General features: G+C 37.6%; 1 protein-coding gene across 1 annotated transcript in view; it reads left to right on the top strand.

Moving 5' to 3' along the window:
* The window catches only part of TMC1 (transmembrane channel like 1), a 384,104-nt gene that overhangs the window by 268,314 nt on the left and 89,918 nt on the right, over positions 1-25,872 (top strand). The window contains exons 8-10 of the mRNA XM_059143592.1: positions 13,600-13,647; positions 17,229-17,400; positions 24,625-24,753. Of these exons, the coding sequence (XP_058999575.1) occupies positions 13,600-13,647; positions 17,229-17,400; positions 24,625-24,753 (349 nt within the window). The remainder of the gene's footprint in view (positions 1-13,599; positions 13,648-17,228; positions 17,401-24,624; positions 24,754-25,872) is intronic.

The following is a 25,872-nucleotide window of genomic DNA, read 5'->3' as shown; positions in this document are numbered from 1 at the left end:
CTAGAGGTAAGACAAAAATTAAGTAGCATGAGGCTAGCTTTCAAAACAACCTTGTAGGTATGCACATTAAATATCAACGGTCAAAATACCCAAATTAAAAGTTAGAAATTGCCAGATTAGATAAAAATTTCAGTATCCAACTATATGCTGCCTGTAACATATCATATCCACTTTCAGTATAAAGATATAAATAAGTTAAAGATAAAAGGATAGAAAAAGACATACTGTATTAAACTAGTAAAAAGAAAGCTGAAGTGGTCATATTAATATTGGATAGGTTTTATTTTAGAACAAAGAATATTATCAGGAGTAAATGATATTTCATAATGATAGAGGTAAATTTATCAATAGGAAATAACATGTAAACATTATATATCTACGAGCAGAACTTCAAAGTACATAAAGCAAATACTAATAGAGCTACAAGGAAAAATAAATCCATTATTATAGTCAGCACTTTTTTTTTACAATAATTGATATAAAAAGCAAAATGAAATCAATAAGCATACAAAAAAAGACCTCCACAATACTACCCATCATCTTGAACTAATTGACATTTATGTAACTCCACCTAAGAGCAGCAGAATACATGCTCTTCACATGTACATAGAACTTGAGCAAGATAAATTATGTTCTAAGACATAAGTCTCAACACATTTAAAATAGGACTCAAATTATATGAAGTATTTTCTCTAACTACAATGGAATTAAATTAGAAATCTAAAGCAAAAGATATTTGAAAAAATCCCCAAATACTTGGAAACTAAATATAACGCTTGTAAATGAGCCTTGGGCCAAATAAAAAATCAAGAGAAATTAGCAACTTTTTTGAACTGAATTTAAATACACACATAGCTTCAAAATTTTGAGATGCAGCTAAAGCAGTATTTTCAGTAAAATTAATAGTATATGCCTATATTAGAAAAAAGGATTTCAGTTTCTAACCTTAAGAAACCAAAGAATAAATAAAATCCAAAATCAGAAGAAAGTAGGTGATGAAGACGAGAATTGAAATAAATTGAAAACAGAAAAATAAAGAGAAAATTACACCAAAATATGTTCTTTGAGATCAATAAAATTAATAAACCAATGACCAGAATGATAATTTATCAAGAAGTAACAATTTTAAGACCGAAATGAGAGATGTGACATCACTACAAATTCTACAGGTACTGAAAGAATAATAAGGCAAAATTATGGACAACTCAGGCCAAGAAATTTGATAACTAAGATACATTGTCCAGGTTACTTGTATGACAACCTACTACAACTCACTCAAGAAGAAACAAGTGAATTTAATAGCCTTAAGGAAATTGAATTTATAGTTAAATTATAGTTAAAAATTATCTTAACGGGGGTACCTGATGGCATAGTTGGTTAAGTGTTGGACTCTTGGTTTCAGTTCAGGTCGTGATCTCAGAATCATGAAATCAAGTCCCATGTTAGGCTCCTTTCTCTGTGCAGTCTGCTTAAGACTCTCCCCCCTCCTGTTTCCCCCTCCCCCCCACCTCACTCTATTTCTCTTAAATAAATCTTTTTTTAAAAATTGTCTTACAAAGAATATGTCTAACTTTGATTACTTCCATGGATAATTTTCCCAAAAATTCAAGGAAGAAGTAATTCTGACTCTGCGCAAATTTTTGTGGAAGAATGAAGAAGAGAGAATATTTTTTAGCTTTCTCTGACACTAGGATTACTTTGATAACAAAATCAAAGGAAGACATTCCAAGAAAACAAAACTACAGTTCAATATATAAAAACACTAATTAGAAATGGAAGTTTTAAAAATATCATTTTGATATCAGGAAAAAAAAATTACAAAGCACTTAGAAACAAATTTGACCGAAGTAGTGAAAGACCAACATGCTGAAAACTACAAAACATTGCTGAAAGAAATTAAAGAAGGGTCTAAACAAATGGATGTACTCATTTTTGGAATGAAAATTCAATATTGTCAAAATATCAATTCTCCTTAAATTAATTTTTAGATTCAACACAATTCTAATCAGTATCCCAGCAGGCTTCTTAAAATTTTTATGTAAGTTGGGAAGCTGATCCTAAAATTCATATGGAAGTGCAAAGGACCTAGTAGAGGCTAAGCATCTGAAAAGAGTGGACAAATTGGAAGCCCTATACTCACCCTCAATGCTTATTGTAATGGTACATAATCAAGAGAGTGTGAACTTGGCATAAAGATAGACAATCAAAGATAATTTCTAGATCATAAGGGTTATAGTTCCTAAAAGAAGGTGGCAGGTGCTTATTGACTTTCCCCACTCCCTCTGGATGCCTTATAGTTTTGCTTCCCAAAGTGTGATTTGACGACTGGCAGCCTTAGTATTACCTGGAAGCATTTAGAAAAGCCATTATTGGCACCCCCACCCCAAACTACTAAGTCAGAGTCTTTGTGGATGAGGCAGGGGAATGTGTGTTTTCACAAGCTCTCTGGGTGATTCTAGTGCCCAGTAGGGTTTGAGAAGCACTGCCTAGACCTCTTCCTGCTAGAAGTCCTCCACAAATGGGGGGACAAGCAAAAAGATTTCGAGATAGGAGCGTAATTTAGTGTCACTGAATGAAGAGGGAAGCTGATGGCTTTTGACCATGGAATGCATTAAAATACGCTCTCAATGCTGCCAGGCTGAGACGATGGATAAAAAAAATAAGCTAATCCGATTTTTAGTCATTAGGCTATTGATGATAATTGGTCTTCATTTACCCAGCATAAGCAGTTGACACAATTTGTTGTCTGGAACCGAGTAGATGATTGAGAAGAATGTAGAGGCTGTGAGGAGAAATCCAGGATACTGGAATGCTTTTTTAAGTCTCTTAAAATTCTTTTTTCTCTCTCTCTGTCTCTCTTACATACTCCGCCACATGCACATACACACACCAATACACGCATATGCACACATGGATTCACAGTGAGATCTTATGACACAGGAGACAGGAAGTGGAACTGAACAGTTTTGTTTTTTTTTTAAGATTTTATTTATTTATTTGACAGAGATCACAAGTAGGCAGAGAGGCAGGCAGAGAGAGAGGGAAGCAGGCTCCCCGCCGAGCAGAGAGCCCGATGTGGGGCTCGATCCCAGGACCCTGGGGTAATGATCTGAGCTGAAGGCAGAGGCTTTAACCCACTGAGCCACCCAGGTGCCCCAGAACTGAACAGTCTTGATGAAGGTCCGAAGAGCCAGAGTTCAATGCCAATTCTAGTTAGGTATGACCAAGGAACTAGTTTCTTGGGAAATATTTGAGTACATTTAGGGAGGCTGAGTGGCTTTGGGAGCTATCATCGCAATTTGAGTTCTACCTTCAATCGTCTGAAAAAATACAGTGTACTGAATTAGGAGACTTAGCCTGAGGTAGTCTGATTCTACTCTCTGGAATTAGAATGTAGCTTGTCCCAATAACCAAACTAATTCCATCTTACGGAAAGGAAAGGAAGGGATGATGTGGAATTAGAAATCTAAGAGCACCTGAGCTTACTTGTTGCTTCTTTAAAGGGATCTGTCTTCATCAACATCAGCTTTCTTTCCTACCTTCTACCTGGCTGTCATAGACCTCGTCCAGATCTTAGTTTTTGATCATTGTCTTTCCCTGTGGGATATAATAGTTACAAGTACAGTCCCAAACTTTTGGTATTTAATCAAGATAAAACTGATAGGCTTTAACTGAAAACAACAACACAAAATCACTTAAAATCAGGATACCCAGATATAAGCAAGGGCAAGGTGGAAACTTCCAGTGGACTTGGCAGATTGTCAGGCTCCTGTGAAATGCTCCCCACCCTATACCTTTTTTCCCATTGCCACACAGGTATAATAATTTGTCCTCCGAATGCCAGGGCATTGCCATTTCTGGAATTTGGAAGCGAGGTGAGAGAGAACATGCAAATCTCTCATTCCAGAGTCTATTGACTTTTGTCTCTGTATGGAACTAATCTTATACTTTTTGTGTCACCAAAAAACCATTCACAATGGCTGCTAATCCCCTTTTTCTGAATCAACCTCAACCTTTGGTAAATGCTCCTCGAGTTGCTGCCATGCAAGAATTGGATGCTTAAGCTGACCGTTGGCTCAAGCAGCATGACTTTCCAGGTTGGTTGGCATCATCAGCAGGCAGGGTAAGGAGGCGCTAAAGGTACCAAGAGACAGAGTTTAGGGTAATATTTTATTCCTTGTCCTTCTCTTTTGGTTAAATGGCCTTTGATACGATCCAAGACTGAATATTATGGCAATTTTCTTACTTGTTGAGTCTAAGATGTGAAGGTAAAGGTCAGAATAGATGTGTCTTCCTTATTTTTCTAGGATTTCCAGTAAAAACTGTCAAAATTTTGTGTGTAGATATATGTAAAGCATTTGAACAGCCCTTGTAGATTATTTTAACCTTTGCTGTATTCCAGGTACAGAGGGTGGGAATGGGCAGAGGGAGAGGGTGCCAAACAGACTCCTCACTAAGTGCAGAGCCCCAAGGGGCTTTGATTCTACAGCTCTGAGATATATGACCTGAGCCAAAATCAGGGGTCCGGACATTTAACCAACGGAGCCACCAAGGCATCCCCACATTGTGTGCATTTATTATTACCTTGAATTTTCATAGCAACTCTGTATAGTGGTAATTGCTCCTTCCTTTCCCCAAGGCATAGAGAATTTATATAAATTATCCAAAGTTATGAGATGGCATAAAATTGTAGCAGAGCCAAAACACAAATGTTCTTCTAACTCAAAAACTCAGGATCTTTCCACTAAGTCAGTTGCTTTACTTGAAAAGTCTGTGTTGTCTTTGTAGTTCTATGGTATGAATGCACTAGTTTTAGGGACCCAGATGAACAAAAGTCCTTCATATGCTTGTGCAAACAAACATTCTTCTTCATGGCCATGGTCTTGGAGCAATTGGGATTAATTCAAAGGAAATCAGATAGTGAAACATTTATTTGTCCTGATTAGTCTTCTGCCTGTTTCCAGAAGTACTTGAACTCTGACAAATTCCCGAAATTACCTAGTGAACATGATTGCCTCCAGTGTTACTAGAACTTCTGCTTGTATTTCTCTAGTAGAACTTGTCAAGTTGTGGCTTGTGTTACTATTTCTAGTATTTGTCTGGTTCTATCCTGGTATTCTTGAATAGAAAGACTGTTTGCATTAGGGTTCTTCAGAGAAACAGACCAGCAGGTTATCTCTTTCTCATTATCATTTAGCATCTTTTGAGAGATTGAATAAAAGGAATTTAATTTATTATCTTATTTTATATATTTTCCTATTTTAAAAAGTGTTTTCTGATTTATGAGAACTTATGCATAATATATATCCATATAATATATATTATAATGATTTAGCTGCTTTTAGGTTATAATTTAACGCATATTTCACATTCTGTGTGAACTGTTCTGATAACATTATAGGTCACATACAAATTACAGGTTGAGTCTTACTGAGTATCATAAATTGAGTCTGTAGGGAAAAAGATCGGAATGGGTAGATGGGTGGTCACAATTCTCACAAACTCATGAGAACACCTGCACCTAAAATTCAGCATTCTTTTCCTTAACGGATGATGATGTTAATTAATATTTCTTGTTGCGGAGCAAATCCTATAAAATACGATTTTTCCAGAACAGCTGAAGAGCTAGAGAAAAAGAACGATTCATTTTAGTTAGTGACTTGCTTTCTCTTTTATTTCCTTCTCCTCCTTCTTAATTTTCCTTAGAAACAAGAATAAACGAAATCACTTCATCCTTCTTGGCGTTTTTACGATTTTGTCAGGAAGACCGTTCTTCCAAATTCTAGGAAACCACCAGTGCCTTCCTAAGCCAGTCTCATTGTCTTGTTCTCTGCCTCTGCCTTCCCTTGCAGTCCTTGACTTACAACTCAGCCATCATCCCGCCTCTACGCTGCCCCACGCTGCCTTTGTTCTTTAGAAGACACTCATTAACATTTGCTAATGTATGCTAATGAGGAGTAATTAGCATCTTCTCTGCAGTGCTGGGAAGGAAGGATGGAGACCGCACCGAGTTCAGCCAGCCTTGCTTCCTGCTTCATACTCTGGGAACCAGCGTCTGCTTTCAGTCGTTACACATTTCTTTAGTGCCTTTTTGTTTATTTTATGTTGTTTGTTTATCCATGAATCTTGACAAGCATTCTTCTTCGTGACTTGGAATATTGCAGAAATGCTTGCGGGGGGAGGGATAAGATTCCTTTCTGTTCTAAGCAATCCACAGATAGAAGCGTAGCTGCCAAGGGCTTACAACACATTATTTTCATCTGGTTGTTATTTTGGTATCCTATTTCTATAAAAGATTTTAGCCACAAAAACTCACACAAGAGAACGTATTTTCATTTTAGCACACTTATCTACAGTGTTTGCTCTTTATGGTGGTAATTGAAATGTGAGAACACGCACTCTGAATGTATATATTACGACACCATGGTTAAGTAAGAAATGTCCCCTCCCCCAGAATATTCTAAATGCAAAGAAAAGGCAAGACTCACCATTTAATTTTTCTGCAGCCACTGAGAGCTCTAAAGGCATTTGTAAACAGCTATTTATTGAATATGAATAGTTAAAATAAGCCAGCCCCCTAAACCAGATAGAATAAGAGCTGTTTTTGTTTTTCTGTAGACCAGTGATATCATAAAATACCTAATTACAGTTTCTCACAAATACTTCAGTATATAACTCACTATTTGAAGAACTATGCTTTGGCATTTCATATTTCCTTTTCCAGCTCAAGGATGGTAGAATTTGGAAACCTACCAGCTACCCACTCAGCCTGTATTTAATTTTAATTTCATGTACAATAAAAACAGAAGGAAAAAAGTGCAAAAAAAAATTCTGTGTGCATCCCCTTTCAACCCTTCTTCTTGTGTCTATAAAAAGATTATTATCACTGTAAATGGATGGGGGGGATTTTTATTTTGAATGAATCTCCTTTTTTTTTTTTCCTCTCTCTGTTCTCCGGGTTGGCCATTCTCTCTCCAGGACCTCATAGTAAAATGTGTTTCTTTACAGAATTCATCCTGTTCTGTTTGGCAACTACAATATTTTATATTGTGTTGTTTAATAAAGCAGACATCAGCAGCTATTTATTCTCTACTTCTTAAGGGCTTTGTAGCCTCAGAAAATAAATATAATCTAGAAGGAAAAATATTGGAGAACAACAGCTACCATAGCAGTTGAATATCTGGCCCACTCCCTTCTTTGTGTGGCTGAGTCTTACCAAAGGTCAAAATTATTATTTTTGTAATTTTATAACCACTGTAGTTTTGAATAACTATTTTATATCTCCAAGATATTACAATGATTGAAAATATGACCAGCCTTTTGGCACTTATTTTAAAAGTTTTCATTAGCGTGGTTTTGAATGTATGTGTTCAGTGGTCCTTTTTCTCAATGGTCTTAAGAAAGATGCTGACACCTGCAGAAAAAATATCCGCCCCAACCTGTCAAGTTAAACCTTTCCTCCAGAATCCTTGATATTCAAATGTAAAGATCTCATTTCGGTTTTTTCCCCCACTCCGAGGATTTTGTAAATGTCTTATAGTTTACAGGTTTTTATGGTATTTGAATAATATAGGAACTAAATAAGTCTTCTCTACTCAATGGCTTCCAATCATTATGCTTAATTCCATCATTTGAAGGAGTTAGGATTGTTATATACAAATTTACAAGCATCTTCTCGTCCTTCCCTAAAAGTAACAAAAATAAAGGGAGCTACTGATTTAAAATGAATCAGATTTCAGGTCTTGAGTAGGTCCTATTCTTGAGGAAGAAAAATCTCATCCCATCATTTTTTTTTTTTAAGATTTTATTTATTTTTTGACAGAGATCACAAGTAGGCAGAGAGGCCAGCAGAGAGGAAGAGAGAGAGGAGCAAGCCGGCTCCCCGCTGAGCAAAAAACCTGATGTGGGACTTGATCCCAAGACCCCGGAATCATGACCGGAGCCGAAGTCAGAGGCTTTAACCCACTGAGCCACCCAGGCGCCCCCATCCCATCATTTTTACTCAGTTTTGCAGGCAGTGCCTTCTGTTCCCTATTTTGTACCCATCAGTAACTGTGAATGGAAGCAGGATGCTGGGGCATTCTTTGCAGGGGGAAGGGTTCCTCAGTGTGGTTTGGTGACTTGATATAGCATCAGAGTGTCTCACTGGTGGGAAATTCTTCCTTATGGCTAACTTTACTCATTACTTTTTCAAATTTGGGTTGCTTTACCTTCTGTTTGGTTTTTAGAAAAGCAAAATATCTAAATGTTGTTCTTGGCTAAAACTTAAACACAGCTTATAAATACATACCTAGATACATATAATTTTCTTTGTATTGTAATTGCATCACCATCATCATTGTCCTTACTATAATCAACTTGGGCAGCTACTGGATGGCATCAGACCTAGAAATTTTAGAGCATAAAATTTACAGTGTCTGTTCCTAAGGAATCTGCATTTAAAAGACATTTCTGTAAATCACAGTTTACATTTCATAGTCTCACTGGTCAGTTTTCTCTCTTCTTTTCCCCCTTGAAAAAAGAGATTTCCTGCTTTTGGTAAGGGGATCATAGGTCTTCTTCCTTACGGAATAAGGCAAACTTTACTTTGGAATATACTCTCTTAAGAAAAAAAAGTACTTTTATTTTGTTCACATTTTCTAGTTCTTTGACCTTCACATTCTTATTTTTAAAAAGTATTGATGGAAGAAAGAGTTGAGGACAGTCTAGATTTTGTTAACTTGAGGTGTCTCTAAACTATGAAATATCGGGGCACCTGGGTGTCTCTCAGTAGGTTAAAGCCTCTGCCTTCAGCTCAGGTCATGATCCCAGGGTCCTGGAATCGAGCCCCGCATCGGGCTCTCTGCTTAGCAGAGAGTCTGCTCCCCTTCCTCTCTCTCTGCCTGTCTCTCTGCCTGCCTGTGATCTCTGTCAAATAAATAATGAATAAGATCTTTAAAATATGAAATATCATTGAGTATATGAATTTAGAATTTATAACATTTTATATTTGTAATTCACATTAAGTATAAGAATGCACATATGTTTCTAGCAGAGAGCAAAGACAAACTGTAATGTTTTGCTTTATATTTGTACTTTTTCCCTCTTATTTACTGTGATCTCACCTCATTTTTGCCCCTTTACCTCCCTTTATTTGCTGTATTCCTCCCTTGGTCTCCTTACTCTTCCCCACTTTTCTTTTTCTCTCCCTTTACCATCCTTTAGTCCTACACTTTGGAACTGCTGTACAGTTGACACTACATATAAGCAAGGGGTATAGTAGTAAGTTGTCCCTTCTCTTAAAAAAGTCTCAGGCAGAGATGCACAGCCCAGTAACAAAACCAAATGCTTCACCAGTGCAATAAAAGAATTCAGAATCCAATATGAGTTGAGTATATTGTCTTTTAATAACCCACATCAATTTCTCATTCCCACTGGATCTCTGCCCTCAGTGTGTAAGTACATTCTGGCTAGCATAACTAGCTGTCTCTATTCCTCACTGCCCATTCTTTTGTAAAGCCATTGAAATTCAGGCTTTTCCTTATACCACTTCACTAAATCTCTGCTTGCCAGAGTCAATTGACCTCCACACTGCAAAACCCAATGGTCAATTTTTAGTCCCATTATACTTGAGTTCGAAGCCTACGACACATTTCTTAGTTTGCTTCTGCTCCACTGATGGTTCATCTTCTGTGTCTTTGGTTGGTTTTTCTTCTTCTCCCCGTTCTCTCAATTTTGGAGTCTCCTTTTTCTGTTTTATTTTTATTCATTTACGTGGTGCTCTCACCTGGTCCTGTGGCTTTAACTAACACCAGGGTGCTCATAATTCCCAAATGTGTTTTTCCAGGCCAGACTTCACTTCTGAACTCCAGACTCATAAACCCAATTGCCTACTCAACTCAAGCATGAATGTCTAATAGGCAACCCAACCCCAACATGTCATATTAAAGTCCTGATCTTATCTCCTCCCACTGAAACTATTTTTCCTATAGCCTTTTCACCTTTTATTCTTTTTGACTCTCTACCTTTCTTGGTGCCAAGGATGAAAATCTTCTGCTTGTCATTGGTTCTTCTCTTCCTCTCATATTCCACATCACACCCCATACTGATGGCATGAGTTCTTCCGCCAAGATTCGGAAATGTCCTTGTTACAGCATCGATGCATATCCCTTCCAACATAGTTTAGTCTGAGGTGACATGTATCCCCTTTATATGGAAAGGACCAATGTTGACAACTCCTCACACATTAAAAAAAAAGAACCCTGAAAAGAAACACACAAAAAATGCCCAATAAATATAACTAACACATTGCTGCTACCACCCAGTGAAGCCAGGTAAGATACTCATGCGAATCTTGGATCTCATTTATAAAGTCATTGTTTGGCATAAAGTAGCAAGATTCCTTAAACACTCCTTGTGTTTTCTTTTATAATCTACAAACTCCCTCCCCGGAGCATTTTGCTCTATACTCCCTTGCGAGTGTACAATATATGCCAATTGGATAAACGGTCTCTGTTTCCAGAGTGATCACCTACCTAATGCTCCAAACATCTCTTCAAGAGCTCAACGTGGGTTCGAGGAACAGACCACACCACCTAACTTTTCTGGCCGCTTGGCTACCTTGAACCTGAAGAACCATAAACTCCTTTGAGTGCCATAGATTAACAAAGAAAGCCTAGAACAACACCTTCTTCGAATGATTCCGATGCCTCTAAATTGTGACATTTTGCTGTTGTTTCCTTTTGCTGTTTTTAATTACTGTGTCTATTTGCATGAAACGAGGATCTGGGTTGCCTAGGCATTCATCTGCTCTGACTGCATATTCCTCTCTTAAATAGCATTCTTCAGTGCAGCTTTGCTCGCTGCCTCCAGCATTTTGCCAGGACCTCGCCCTCCTCCTCTCCCCATCCTCTCGTCCCTCCCCAGGAGAGATGTTATTTTTAAAGGACATAATCAATAGGCTTTGGGAAGCAGCTGAAGCATGAGGGGGGTCGTATGATCGGGAATAAGCTACTAGGGATTGCAGAGAGCGGGGATAGCAACAGGCCATGCCAAAAATCATCGGAGGAAGGAAAGACTGTCTATAGCTCCCATCTAAATATTCTGTGGGATTCTTTTGCACGGGGTTTTGACTTGGAGGGCATTCTTAGCTCCGTTCCTTAGCCTTGCACCAAGCCGTGCTTGGTGGTCCTATGGACCATCCAGGACAGTTGCTTTTTGGGTCAAATGACCTTCCACTAAAATCAAGGTTAGTCTGAAGCACTTGAAGGAGTCTTAAATTTGGCCACAGTGCTGCTGTTTAGTTCTTGATGCTGATGATGCCTTTGCTGAGGGTTGAGTCAAGAATAATCCAGTTATCACAATAACTACGAAGACAACTGTTTCATCGCCCCTGACTCACCTGCCAAGGGGATGCCGTTGAGTAGAGAAAACACGAGTGAGAATGTGCAGGTGATTGCGCCCAGATGAATTCATGGTCAGAGGGTCACCTCAAGAGGAGGGAAGGGGCTATTTCTGCCACACTCTCTATTACATCACTTTGAATCTATAGCTCTTCTTGACTTCTTTACTTGCAACCATAAGCATGTCTCCTCTCATGGATTTTTAGGTTTTATTTAATAGCCATTGACTACTATCCTTCCTTTACTTGAGAAGACCATCCCTGACTGCAGCCATGCCTCACCTTCCTCCTCCCCTGGTTATCAGAGGAAATGGGTTTGTTGCTCATCTTCTTGGCTTGGAACATTTCATTCTGCTGTTCTTATTTAACATATGATCATTCCTAAAGATTTGCTTGTATTTTGTTCCTTTAATGTTTTTTGTTTCATTTTGTCATACCTAGTTAGTTTTCTTGATTATTATAAATGGATGTCATAGTCTGTGTGGATTTCAGTTTGGCTCTGGTGTTACAGAGGAGTCTGTGGTCAGTCCTTGCTGTTTGTCCTTAGCTGTTCTTACATTATACACACAGGTTGGACTCTGTTCCAGGGCTAATCTTCTGTGATTCAAATGCCTTCCTAGGGAGAAGAAGCTTCTGGACTGAAGAAGCTTGGTGGTGACATTAATTACAAATAAAAGACAAAGACTGATTGTTAAATGCAAAACATCTTCTTAAAAGTGTCTGCCTTTACTCTTGCAGACTCTCAGCGGTGCCGTAAAGATCTTTGTCCTGTGCAGATCCAGTTGTAGCCAGTAACAGAAGCACATGTCCCACTTAGAACAAAAGAACACTTATTTTCACATTGCGTGGCTTGACATTGAGTGATAACATTTTTGCATATCCTAAAAATTTTTATGCAGATGCTGTTTAAAGGCAAAATGTGCTTTTACAATAATCTTCTTTGTGAAAAGAATTTAAACTCCTGGCATGCATTCCATTTTCAATGTGCCTGTCAAGTTCTGAAAAATAACCTTTGACGGTCTGTGAGCAGAAACAAAACGGAGGTTGTCGCCTCTGTTCGCAGTGACGTTGTGTTGTCATCTTTACTTTCTCAGACTCAGGTTTCATCTGACTTAAATAAAAAATACGATACTATTTTATAAACAAGTGACGAGACTATGGTTTTACTTTTTTATTTTTTAAAGATTTTATTTATTTGAAAGACAGAGATCACAGGTAGGCAGAGAGGCAGGCAGAGAGAGAGGAAGGGAAGCAGGCTCTCTGCTCATCAGAGACCTGGATGCGGGGCTCGATCCCAGGATCCTGGCTGGGATCATGACCTGAGCCGAAGGCAAAGGCTTTAACCCACTGAGCCACCCAGGCACCCCAAGACTATGGTTTTAAAGAAATAGGCAACTCTCATTTTTACCTGGGCAATTTGCAGAGCTTTGTCTCTGGCTGAGACCTATGATGAACAGACAGTAGATGACAAGTGGAAATATCTGCCAGTTAACACATTTCGGCATACTATTGGACAATTATAATTTTTTTAAACCCTTTGATGCCTTTGTAAAAATAGAGGAAAACTAAAAAGAAGACACTCTCTTGAGTATGGGGTGAGGAATATGCAGAAGGTTCTTTGTATTGGGAAGAACAGCAAAATACCCCTCTTTCCACATCTTCAAGGTAAATCATATATTGGGAAATTCAGGCTGTCTCCGATGCAATCTACAGAAATAATTGAAATAGGAAATACCAGCCTTGCAACATTTTCTGAAAGGCTCTTTGACACTGGTAACTGGTTAGAATGAAATGTTCTCTATTTTAATAAATTAATTTGGTTCTAATAACCACATTGTACAAACATGTGCATGTTCATATAGCTTTACTAACAATGCAGTTTATCATGGAATGCAATGACCCAGCAAACCCCAAGTCTACTCACTGCAACACGGAATTTATTTCAGTAGCAGTTATAGTCAATTGAGCTGACAGGCTCATAATTGATATGTTTTCCAAGTCTTTGAAGGCAGTGGAGCAGAGAAGTCTTTGCACAACACTGTCTAGGATGCCATGGCCATATATCTTTAATAAACAATGCTGTTTTTGACAAGCTTGTTGAAAAATGTTTGCATTAACAGCACAGAAAACTTTATGATGAAAATAATAACAGTAAAAACGCATTACTGATCATTGTACTGTCATTTAAAGAATTGCCATATTTTTCCTTTCTTCAACAGTGCAAATTCAAGTGGAGGAAAAAGAAGATGACACAGATGAAAGTTCAAGTAAGTGGGGTGGGACCCACGTGGAATGTGTTTCCTGGGGAATGGCAGTGAATTCAGGGGACTCTTGTCTTGTGGGATTAGGCTGCCACGTGTAAACCCATGCTACCGCGTGTGTGGGAAACTTTTGATGTTCTCAGAAAAGAGGTCAGGTCCAGCAAATGGAATCTCTCCGTTCTAGATTCCATTCAGTAGGCACACACACATTCTACCCAATGTCTCAGTTACTCATGATAAAGTGGATGGTAGTCCACAAAAACTGGCTTTTTAATATTTCTCTAATAGTTTCCCTGTTAAGGTCTTTGTCCTAAAAGCTCTTCTCTAGGGCTCAATCTATTATAATAGAACAGATTGGCCATTTTGACTGAATTGATCAGGTGGTTCAATTAAAATGAAAAAGCACATTCTTTTGTGCTGACTTCATGGGTATTTTGTTGGAATTGCTCGGTTGTCTTTACTTTGTGTAGGTTTAGCTCAAGAGTTTGGAGTATGATCCCTCACATGCAGACCACTCGTGGGAAAGATCAGTATATGAGCAAAAGTTCTGAATTAACTAGAACTGAAGGGAAGAACAGTGTCCATTAGAGGATACATCAACACCATCCAGTGTAATACCCTGGGCCCAATATGGCAGCCGGGGAATGTTCACGATGCCAGGTGTTTCCAGACACTCGGCATTTTACATACAAAGAGCTCACAGTCACACAGATTCTGTTTGTCATGGCTTGGGTACTGGAGGGGAAGAAAATAATTTTCCTCTAGTCCTTCTGAGTTGTTAGCTGAGACCACTGTAATATAAGACAGTTTAACAAGAGAAAAAACAAATGGAAGTTTATTAATATGTATACCTCAGTTATATGTGAGAGATACACAGGAAAAATAAGTTAACTCTCTTAGGTGGCTTCAAATTTAGTCTTAAATGCCATCTTAATAAGGAACAAAGAGGGGGGTGTGTAGGCCTTTTTAGGAGAGAATAAATCATTTTTAGGAATGGTGAGTGGGCCCTTCAGAGACTACATGGGAGACACAGTTGTGACAAAGTTTGTCTGGGTGTGGTATTGCCTTCTAGTATCTTCCCTTGTGATGAGTCAATCTTCCCTAAGGGTGAAATTCTTGGTGGGGGAGTTTATGACAGTTCAGTTCCTCTCAGAGGATTGTGTTTGGGGTAGAGGAAGGGAGTTCAGGAAAGACCTCTCAAGTCATTTGCTGTTTATCAAGTGCCTAGGGGGGGGGGATATAATCAGCATACCAAAGTGCCACGATTTGCGGTGGTATGTCCTGAGCTCGTGCTGTCATATTTTGAGGTGGCATGTTTTGCTACTCTTCCATATTGAATGGAGACCATTCCAGAGGGTAAAACTGCATGCAGATCTGTATTTAGTCAGCAACTATAAAATACTGATTATTTGTTTTAGAATTTTGGTATTTGGAAACTAATGAAGTCACCAAGAGTAGCCTTTTTGTTGCCAAGTGCTAAAAGAGAAATCTGAGACAACACTTCTCATCCATGGCAAAACTACAAGTTTAATAGTTTAGTCTTAATACAAAATATCCTAAAATGCAGAGTCCTAAGTGGCTGCTTGAGTGCTTGCGAATATTTGTGGGAAAATTGTTCCTCAGTCCTTATCAAGCACTTGTCCTTTCTCTAAATGGTGATGCATGTGACTAATAAAGACTGGGCAAATTTTCAGAATATCAGACGGGGTTCACATAACATGTAATAATGCTGCATATTTAACAAATGGAACATTGTTCTTGGTTTTGATGACTGTATAGTTCTCAAAGCCTAGTTTGAAAGTTATCCTTCTACTTTTCTCTGCTAGCCGAACTTGAGTACTACAGATAACATTTGGATCTCAGATTTGAAATATCAATAAAAAGTATTTCAGTAAGTACTGTTAAAATACAATTAGGGGTGCCTGGATGGTTCAGTCAGGTAAGCATCTGACTCTGATTTTTGACTCAGGTCATGATCTCAAGGTCATGAGAGGGAGCCCAGGTGGGGTCTGTGCTGGGTGTGGAGCCTGCTTAAGATTTTCTCTCTCCCTTTGCTCAGGACCTACCTCAGATAAAAGTGAAAAACAAAAAATTTAAAAAGATTTAAAAATAAATAAAAATCACGACACACACGTAAGAATAAACATATTTAATGAACAAACAAGGACTCTAGTGAGGTATTCTAATCCGTTCAAAGGAAAATCCAAAGAAACATATTTATAGATCAGGGATATCGAAGTGGTTGTACAGATGTAAGCATTTCTGTTCTCTGGGATTTTTTTCTTTTCTTTCTTTTTTTTTTTTTTTTTAAAGATTTTATTTATTTATTTGACAGAGAGAGAGAGAGAGCACAAGTAGGCAGAGAGGCAGGCAGAGAGAGAGGAGGGAGCAGGCCCCCTGCTGAGCAGAGATCCTGATGTGGGGCTCCATCCCAGCACCCTGGGATCATAACCTGAGCTGAAGGCAGAGGCTTAACCCACTGAGCCACCCAGGTGCCCCTGGAATTTTTTTATTCTGGTGAGGAAAGGTTGTCTCTCTACTGCACTGAGTTCATGTACGTGTCTACAGACAAGAATGATTTATTTTGCATTGCTATTTAGCAATCTATAACTTTCAAAATTAGAAACTAGCTCCCAAGGAATCAGAATCAGATAGTACAAAAGGGTACACTGTGGACAATTCATAGTTTTCCACTAAAGTACAGTTTTTCCCTATAATAGCTTTTGTTGAGAAGGATAGTGATAACTATGAGTTGATTTTTTAATAATAGGTTATTCTAAGTACCAGAAGATGCACAAAAATAAAAGTGAAGTAAGATTATATGTTATAAACTGTGAAGGAACTAGATTCTTTCTGTACTCTATCTGGAAGATTCCAGTGAAGTTACAGACAGATGAGGCATTAATTGTGAGTTGATGAATAAAATAAAATGCCATTTCTCTGTTTTACATTAAATTTATATATTATCTATTTCTAGTCATAAAGATACTATGCTCAAGCAAGTATTTATGTAAATATATTTAGTATCAATTTCATTTAAGGGAAAAATATTTAGGAAAAATAACAATCTTGGAATCAAGAATAAAGATAATTTGAATTGGGGGAAATCTTAAGGGCTGAGTGAGTTTCTTCAAAATTACTCTAGTTTGTTGCATCTTCTTGTCTTTCCTGTCTTTTGTTCTAAGATAGAAGTAGTAGTAAACATAGTAGCTAATCACTTAATCCTTATGTATTAGATCAGTATACTCTAAACCTGGTCTTAGACCTCATGGTATGATATTAAAACTGTATGTCATCTAGCAACCCATGTAAATGAAGATTGGATTTCTAAGGATTATTAAAATTCGGGGATCCACATTCACATATTTGAGTAGATGAACCACAAAAGAAATGAGATTCTAGATAAGAGTATTTAAATGGCAGGTTATGAAATATACATATGGTCTGGTGTATCTTCTCATGGTGGGGAGACTTGCTGGATTGTGATCTCCTGTGTGACAGTGGTCATTAAGACACTAAGCATACATTTGCAGCAGGAGAGACAACTTTGTGCTATCGCTCATCTAAGCCCTCCCTGCTGTGTTTAGGTGAGGAGGAAGAGGAGGAGGAAGATAAACTGCCTCGAAGGGAGAGCTTGAGACCAAAGAGGAAACGGACCAGAGATGTTATCAATGAAGATGACCCAGAACCTGAACCAGAGGATGAAGAAACAAGGAAGGCCAGAGAGAAGGAGAGAAGGAGGAGGCTGAAGAGAGGAGCGTAAGTGAGCTCTAATCTGTAACTGAAACTTGATTCGTTCAAAAATGCCTTCCTCTGAGAGAAGACCACTCCCTTTAGGTACTCTGCGGTCTTAAGACTGGTAATTAAAAACAACGTTTAAGAAGATGACACATTTAGGGGCGCCTGGGTGGCTCAGTGGGTTAAGCCGCTGCCTTCGGCTCAGGTCATGATCTCAGGGTCCTGGGATCGAGTCCCGCATCGGGCTCTCTGCTCAGCGGGGAGCCTGCTTCCCTCTCTCTCTCTCTCTGCCTACTTGTGATCTCTGTCTGTCAAATAAATAAATAAAATCTTTAAAAAAAAAAAAAAAAGAAGATGACACATTTACTCTAAGGCTGCCATTTTACTCCCTTTAGTTAAATGTATTTCAAAATTTAAATAGAATTTAAAGATGAATATATGTATTAAGGATGGGCTAAAACATTTCCTTATGAGAGGTCAAAACTGTCATAGGTTATGAATATATTAGTTCATTGAAATATTTTGAAGTTATTCCATTAATGATATGCATTGTTATCAAAGATGAGTGGAAAAATTCTAAATAATGAGCCCAAATCATTTTACCTTATGGAGCAATGTTTGGCAAAATATGGCTAATTCCAGCCCAACAACAAAGAGTGGGTTCTTACAGTTTTAAAGTGTTGTTGATTTAAAAAAATAAAAACAAAAACAAAAACCAACCAAGAACAAAAACCAAAGGCAAATAAGAGATAGAGCTGCATGTGGCTCTCAGAGCCTAGTAATATTAATTATCCATTCTTTTACAGGAAAGAAAAAGTGTCCTGGCCCATGTTAACAGAGTATTTTGTGGTGTCCTTCCCTTTTTGTCACAACCGTACATACATCATTTCCACCAGGCAAACACTTCACTGAGTGCTGACTTTGTATAAAATAATACATTAAATAATTTTCAAGTCTTGGCTTTCTGGAAATTTGCAGATGGCAGGCCAGTAAGAAAAGTGTGCACGTGACACACATTGAATAATAGAAAACCTAGACCCCTGGGAACGGCTTTATGAGAACAGCTACTCTGTCGTTCCCTGTGTAGTAGGGCCCTGGGAGCCACCACGGGGTGAGGGGATCTCCTCCAAAATACTGCGAGCGAGGGCTTTGGATGGAGAGGAACTTTCTAAGATGTCCTCCCCAAGTGACATGAGTGTCTAACAACTAGCTTTTCCTTTTCATAAATCATTGTAATTAAATAAAATTGTATGACAGTTTTGGCAGATAGAGAAGCTTAGCATTGATAGATGATGGTTCCTTTTAAAGTATAGGAATTACCCCGCCTACTTCTTCCTCATATTTTTGTTGATTGCGATTTTTAAATCTCCCTCCGCTTCTTTCTTTCTCTCTTCCTCCCAAGCTCTTTTCTTCCATCTTTGAATACCAAGGTACCACCTTCTTTAAATTTTGACTCTGGTATTCTTTTTTCTGTTTTCTTTTTAAGTCTTCTTATGCTGTTTTCTTTAAAAAAAAAAAAAAAAGGCAAAAAAAGAAATCGTCTCACACTTTTAAGACTCATTGATGTCACTATTATGATGTAGTAATATTTCCTATGAGCAAAGCCTGTGCTGTTTCATCAATAGAAGTGTGCATGATGTGTTCCAGAATTTGCTTTTATTCTCCACTTGTGTCTCAGAGAGGTTTTTTTTAAAAAGGTGAGTTGGGTGAAAATGTCTGTGCTCTCTTGGTATGCTTAAGGATCTCATGAGAACTGCTCAACGCCCCCTAGAAATAGGATCATAGAATCAACTGAGTCTCCCCCAGTGCCCGAGGGAACATTGTCCCAGTGACGGTGTCTGCCCTTAGCAGGTACCATGCTCATCCTCTTTCTGAGAATCCCACAAGCACTCTTGTCACGTGACCTCTTCACTTCTCCACACAGCCAAATTTGGCTAAAGTGAACTTTGTCTCTAAAGGTTTCTCAGATTCTATAAATAGTGTTATAATTTGGGCAACTAATCTAAATAGTATCATAAATTACTTGTGATGACTGATAACTCGTTTTCTGTGTTCATTTTGAAAATAATTTTTTTTAAGAAAATGTATCAGCAAATAGATTTTGAAAAAAAAGATCTGTAGGCAAATCAGGGCACATTTATTTAGATTAATTGATTTACAGTCTTTTTAAACGTAAACATTCAAATGAAACACCTCAGGGAATTTCCCCTGTACTGACAAAACATTTGAAGCCAACTAAAACCAAGGTTGTAATGCTAACTATCTTTGGAGACAGTTAAAAAACTCTGCCTCGTTATACATTTTGGAGGATTTCTAATAATATGACAGGCTTTTCCTGACCCAGTTTTAAGTGAATAAGAAATATGCTCATAGCAGTGAGCAATTCAACACATTATGCCTTTTTTCCCCCCTAACAACTGTTGTTTAAATAAATCAAACTTAACATAGAAAGGCATTCTTGCACAGATTAGCCCTACATTTTTGAAGATGAAGCATATCTATATGATATTCTTTTAACATGATTAGCACTTTTTCTTTGAGTGATTCCTAGAAAAGCAGTTCCCTTATATACTGGTGAAAATATTTTAATTACCTGTCTATCTGAAGATAACTCAGGAAAACAACTCTATCTGGTAGCACAACATTATCTGTCCCGAGCAATTAACAACAAAGGCTTTAAAAATATACCCATCTGGGGTTATTTAGTGTAAGGATTTATTCTTATCTTTCCATACCATACTAATCTTGGAGGACAGTATTCTATTTTAGTGGACTTTGAGCCCTGGATTTATGATGATAACCCTGTCATCCAGAAAGACTCTGTATATAAACATTTATATAATTAGTATTTACCCAGCTCCACTGCTGTGGAAGCTAATTTCTTTGGAAGACATGGGTATGAATATGCAATTGACTATGTTCTCTAAGAGTTCGTAATAGAGCAAGGGAGGGGGCCACTTAGAAACAAATTATTGTGAAGTAAGACAGTATAAATGTGCCAGAGAAGAAGGATAAAGTTGTTTGGAGTCTTAGAGGAGACAAAACTCTTTGTTGTATGAGGTGATAGATACATGGATAATCAGAAAAGGGGGTTATCGAAGAGATTTCACATGTTTTAAGGAATCATAGAAAGGGTTAAACACATCAAGTACTGGATTTGAGATAGCAGGAAAGCATACAGTGTTAGGAAGATTTCCATTAGATGGCTTCTGGAAATTGGCATGTAAAGAAATAAACCCACACACCTAATAGATCATTCAAAAAAAATCTTTTGATGACTCTGGATTAAATGAGATAATGTTTTAGATATGATTCTTAATGGAAATTCATAAATAATAAAGCTTTAAGATACTTACATGTAGATACAGTTGACCCTTAACATGCTTTTGAACTGCATGGGTCCACATACATATGGATTGCTTTCTCCTTTTTAAAAAAAATTCTAATTGCACTATCGTTAAGATACAGTGTTATATTAGTTTCAGGTGTACACCATAGCGATTGGCCAACTCTGTGATGACTCAGTGCTGATTATGATGAGTGCGGTCTTTCCCCCATCTCCCTACCCACCCGCCCTCTGGGAACCACCACTTTGTTCTCTAGAGTTAGGGATCTGGTTTTGGTCTCTTTTTTTCTCTATGGTTTCATTCGTTAAGGTTCTTAAATCCACATAGGAATGAAGTCGTATGGTGTTTTTCTTTCTCTGACTTATTTGCTTAGCATTACACTCTAGATCCATCCATGTTGCTGCAAATGGCAAGATTTCATTCTTTTTTTTTTTTTTTTTCATATTGTTCAGTAACATTCCAGTGTACTACATCTTCTTTATCCATTCATCCATCTATGGATACTTGGGCTGCTTTCATAATTCGGCCATTGTAAATGATGCTGCAATAAACATTGGGGTGCTATATCTTTTCAAATTAGTTTTTTCATATTATTTGAGTAAATACCCAGGGGTGAGTTACTGGATCATATGGTAGCTCTGTTTTTAATTTTTTGAGGAACCTCTGTACTGTTTTCCACAGTGGCTGTCCCAGTTTGCATTCCTACCAGCAGAGCACATGAGTTCATTTTTCTCCACATCCTCACCAACACTTGTTACTTGTGTTGTTGATTTTAGCCATTCTGACAGGTGTGAGGTGATATCTCACTGTGGTTTTGATTTACGTTTCCCTGTTGACTGGTGATGAACATCTTTTCTTGTGTGTGTTGGCCATCTGTATGTCTTTGGAGAAATGTCTTTTCAGGTCTTCTGCCCACTTTTTAAAAAATTGGATTTTTTTTTTTTTTTTTGGTGTTGAGTTGTGTAAGTTCTTTATATATTTTGAATTCTAAGCCTTTATGAGATTATGTCATTTGCAAATATCTTCTCCCATTCCATAGGTTGTCTTTTAGTTTTGTTGACTGTTTCCTTTGCTGTGAAGAAGGTTTTTATTTTGATGTTCTCAATAGTTTATTTTTGCTTTTGTTTCCCTTGCCTCAGGAGACATAGCTAGAAAATGTTGCTACAGCTAATGTCAGGGAAATTACTGCCTGTGCTCTCTTTGAGGATTTTTATGGTTTCAAGCCTCACATCTAGGTCTTTAATCCATTTTGAGCTCATTTTTATGTATTGTATAAGAAAGTCATCCAGTTTCATTCTTTTTCATGAAACTGTCCAGTTTCCCCAACATCATTTGTTGAAGAGACTGTCTTTTTCCCATTGCAGATTCTTGCCTAACATGGATTATTTTTAATAAATACAGTACAGGTCTGTAAATGTGTTTTCTCTTCCTTACGATTTTCTGTAATTTTCTTTTCTCTAGTTTACTGTATTGTAAAAATGGTGTATGTAATACATGAAACCTACATAATATGTATTTATCGACTGTGTCATCAGTAATTAAGACTTTAGGTCAATAGTAGACTATTAATAGTTAAGTTTTGGGAGAGTCTAAAGTTATATATGAATTTTCAACTGCATGGTGGTCAGTGTACCCAGGCCCCTTGTTTTTCTAGAGTCAACAGTATTGTGATTTTTTTTGGAAGGATGGACAAATTAAAGACTTAAAATATTAAGCAACTGCTTAAAATATCAAGCAATCTTAAATTTTTCTGTTTTTTTTTCTAATTAAATACATAATACATTCTTGACATATTTTCTTTTCCTTTTGATGGTTTCCATACAGGTTTCAATGGAACAGTTATCTGTATAATCTAGGTTTAGTCTATGTCTACATAGGAAAATTATTTGAGTCATCTTAATAAAACAATCTTTTCTTTCAACTGAAGTGTAATTGACAGACAATGTTACATTAGTTTCAAGTGTACGACACAGTGATTTGACAAAACAATCATTTTTACTGAGGTATATGTCTTCCTCTTATGATCAACCAGCGCACACATTATTATTCTGATGGGCAAATTAAGCAAACAGCTGTGAATATAGATGTTGCAAAAATGTCCTGAGGTATTTTATGTCATAGTTGTATAGCACCATAAGATTTTATATACTAAACATAAAATAATTAAAAGGGAAACAACCTAATAGCAATCAGAGTTGTATTTTAGAGTGTTCTTCATAGTTCCCTTACCATGAATTAACTGTTCTAAACCAAGTATCTGAATTGGTCAAAAGCACAAACTCTAGACAGGAAGTGTTACTTTATAAAATTAAGATGAGTTTTTATTTCATGACATGATTAAAAGCTGGGTTGGTGGGAAAGAAAGGAAGAGGCAAAGTCATTTAGTACAGCGGGCTGTAAGATTATGTCTCTGTTTTCCTGTGCCTCAGCTGGAACTTTCCAAAGGCAGCTCTGCCATAGTCCTGCTGTGTGGAGTCAGGACAACTAGAGTGAACAGCAAAGTATGTTTCTGACTAATGCTGAGTCAGATTACAATTTATTTGTCTGTCAGGATGTAGTTTGGAGAAAGAAACTTCAGCAGTTTATTAAACAGAAAATATTTATTTAGAGAACTGTTGAGTTGGTATAAATAATTGTTAACTAGGTTACTGGAAAGGTGGCAAGAGAGCACTTATGTATCATGGTGACAGCAAGTATGGGAAGCAGCTACACTCCAAAGGCTGGCGGAGTGGTGGAAAGGGGTTGAAATTTAAACTTAGAAGCGTAGAAGATGGATGCCAGGGGCTGGAAGCACTGAGGAGGGGGTGATGCTGAAGGCGCCTTGTCTCTCTGGGGCTGGTGGGGAAGCTGGTTCTGTGAGTGTTGGAAAAGTTGGCAAACCAGATTCTACTGCAGCTGTGGGAAGGCCCCTCAGTTTGTGGGGCGAAGAGGCATTAGTAAAGAGGATCTGCCACCCCAAGAAGCCAAAGGAAAGTCGAGGTTCAGCCTAAGTCCCTTCTTAGTATCTTCTTTTGGTGGCCTACCGTTGAGCCAGCCACAAACAGAAGGGTCCCTCACAGAGTCCCAGCCCCGGCATCACTGTATTAACTACAGAAGGGAGAGTTTGAAGTTGAGTGACAATAAGTTAATAAATAAATGAATCTGTCACTAAAACAATCGATCCTGACAATAGGGCATTGCATTCCTCAATTTAAAATTACCTTTAGATTTTTTTGTTTTGTTTTGTTAATCCTGAACCACGGAGTATGTTTGCCGTCCCAGGAATATAAAAAAGATACATCTCATTTGCTCAGTGAGAAACTAAATTCCTTTGAAGGTCTCTTCAAAGGATTTGCTTCCACCAAATATATTTCAAGTTGAATTTTATCAACTGAAGTTTTGAATTTAATTAACAGATTAAGTTACCTTTGAGAAATAGATTTTTTATTTCCCCCTAGTTCAATTTTTCTCCTTCTCTTGAGACATGGCTAACAAATTTAAGGGCACTTCAAAGACATCTTCACCTCTAATGTACTATCCTTACCGAAAAGGAGCGTTTTTCAATGCAATGTAGACTCGGTTGGGGAAAATGTACGAGGGAACAAAGAAGAGAGGAAAATCTGTTGATAGATCTGTAACTAATCTTCCACAGATTTTTTTTTTTTTTTTCGTCCTGAGACTTTGAGGCTGTGGACGTGAAACAGTTTCAGGACTTCAGAATGTAAACACTGTTGTTCAAAGTTATAATAATTCTGGAAATACTATCTCAGCGTTCACACAGACACAATCTCTAACACTTCCGAATCTTAGCGCCCTCTATGTACAGCCGAGCGGATTCCCATTGACTGAGTATCTGATAGCAGTCTTTTTAAGTTTGGAAATTAAGCAAAACTTTGTTTTCTTTTTTCCCCTTTTAAAGGGAAGAAGAAGAAGAAATTGATGAAGAGGAATTGGAAAGATTGAAGGCAGAGTTAGATGAGAAGAGACAAATGATTGCTACTGTCAAATGTAAACCTTGGAAAATGGAGAAGAAAATTGAAGTTCTCAAGTATGATGCCACTTTTCATAATTCAACACCTTTCCCTGATTGCTGATCTCCTAAATTCTCTTGAGTATTACCTATATTTTATACCTAGTACTTTATACAATATAGCATATATATAGAATACTCATTATTATATATAATGTTCATGGTCATAGACACATGTACAGCATATTATATCTACTACATGTCATGTGTGAACATGTCATATATATGTACATACATGCATATATATGTAACATCATTAGAGAGGCTGAGCTAATGATTATATTTAAAAAAAAATGAACAAATCCATTGTTTAGATTCTTATAACCTCTGGTCACTCTTCATCCTTTGTTCCTTGAACTGAGACTTTCTTCAGTTTCATACGTTGATTCCTATCTCTCTGGAAGAGATAACATATTTGACTTTTACTGTTTATGTGGCTTGCACATTCATGTTTCTCTGCAGGGTCTCGGCCTCAAATGATACAATCAGGTGACGGCTCTCCTTAAAGCACAGGGAGGATATTAATAGAACAGAACAGTACACAGGATTCCAATTAAGGATTATGCTAATAGCTATTCCATGGTGACATGTCAGTGACCCAATTTCAGTCTTCCGTTGGGTGTTGATGAGAGTACAAACACACTCAGAGGCACATGGATTTGCCAACTTCCTGTATGAAAAGACAAATGATTCTTTCTGAGGGATGGGAGCAGAATCACTTCTGATCACTTCTGAGGATCACACTCGTATTTCCTTGCCAAGGTTGTTGGGGAGGTGAGGCATGACTATGAGGGAATGCGTCTGTGATAATCAATAAACACGTTTATATCGTCCCATTGTGCTACCGATGGCGGTTTTTCAGAACCATTTTTGTAAATGGTGGTGAATTTCCAAAGCTGTCTCTCCACTGGCTGATTTAACTAATAATGTTAAATATTATAGTGTCTTTGGTATCTTTTTAAATATTGTCTTTGGTGATGAAAAAAGAACTGAAGGAGCTATGAGGTTAATTCCCTTCTAATCTTAGTTTTGCAAAAGAGTATATGTTATTTAAGGACATTGTTAAGCTTCTGGGCCTCAGTTACCTCATATCTAAAATAAAACAAGATATTCTAGATCTATCCTGTGAAATGGGAA

Source organism: Mustela lutreola, chromosome 12 (genome assembly GCF_030435805.1).
Source record: "Mustela lutreola isolate mMusLut2 chromosome 12, mMusLut2.pri, whole genome shotgun sequence".
NCBI classification, from domain to species: Eukaryota; Metazoa; Chordata; class Mammalia; order Carnivora; family Mustelidae; genus Mustela; species Mustela lutreola.
Note: the sequence above shows the minus strand (reverse complement) of the source record. Positions and strands in the feature narration are given on the sequence as shown.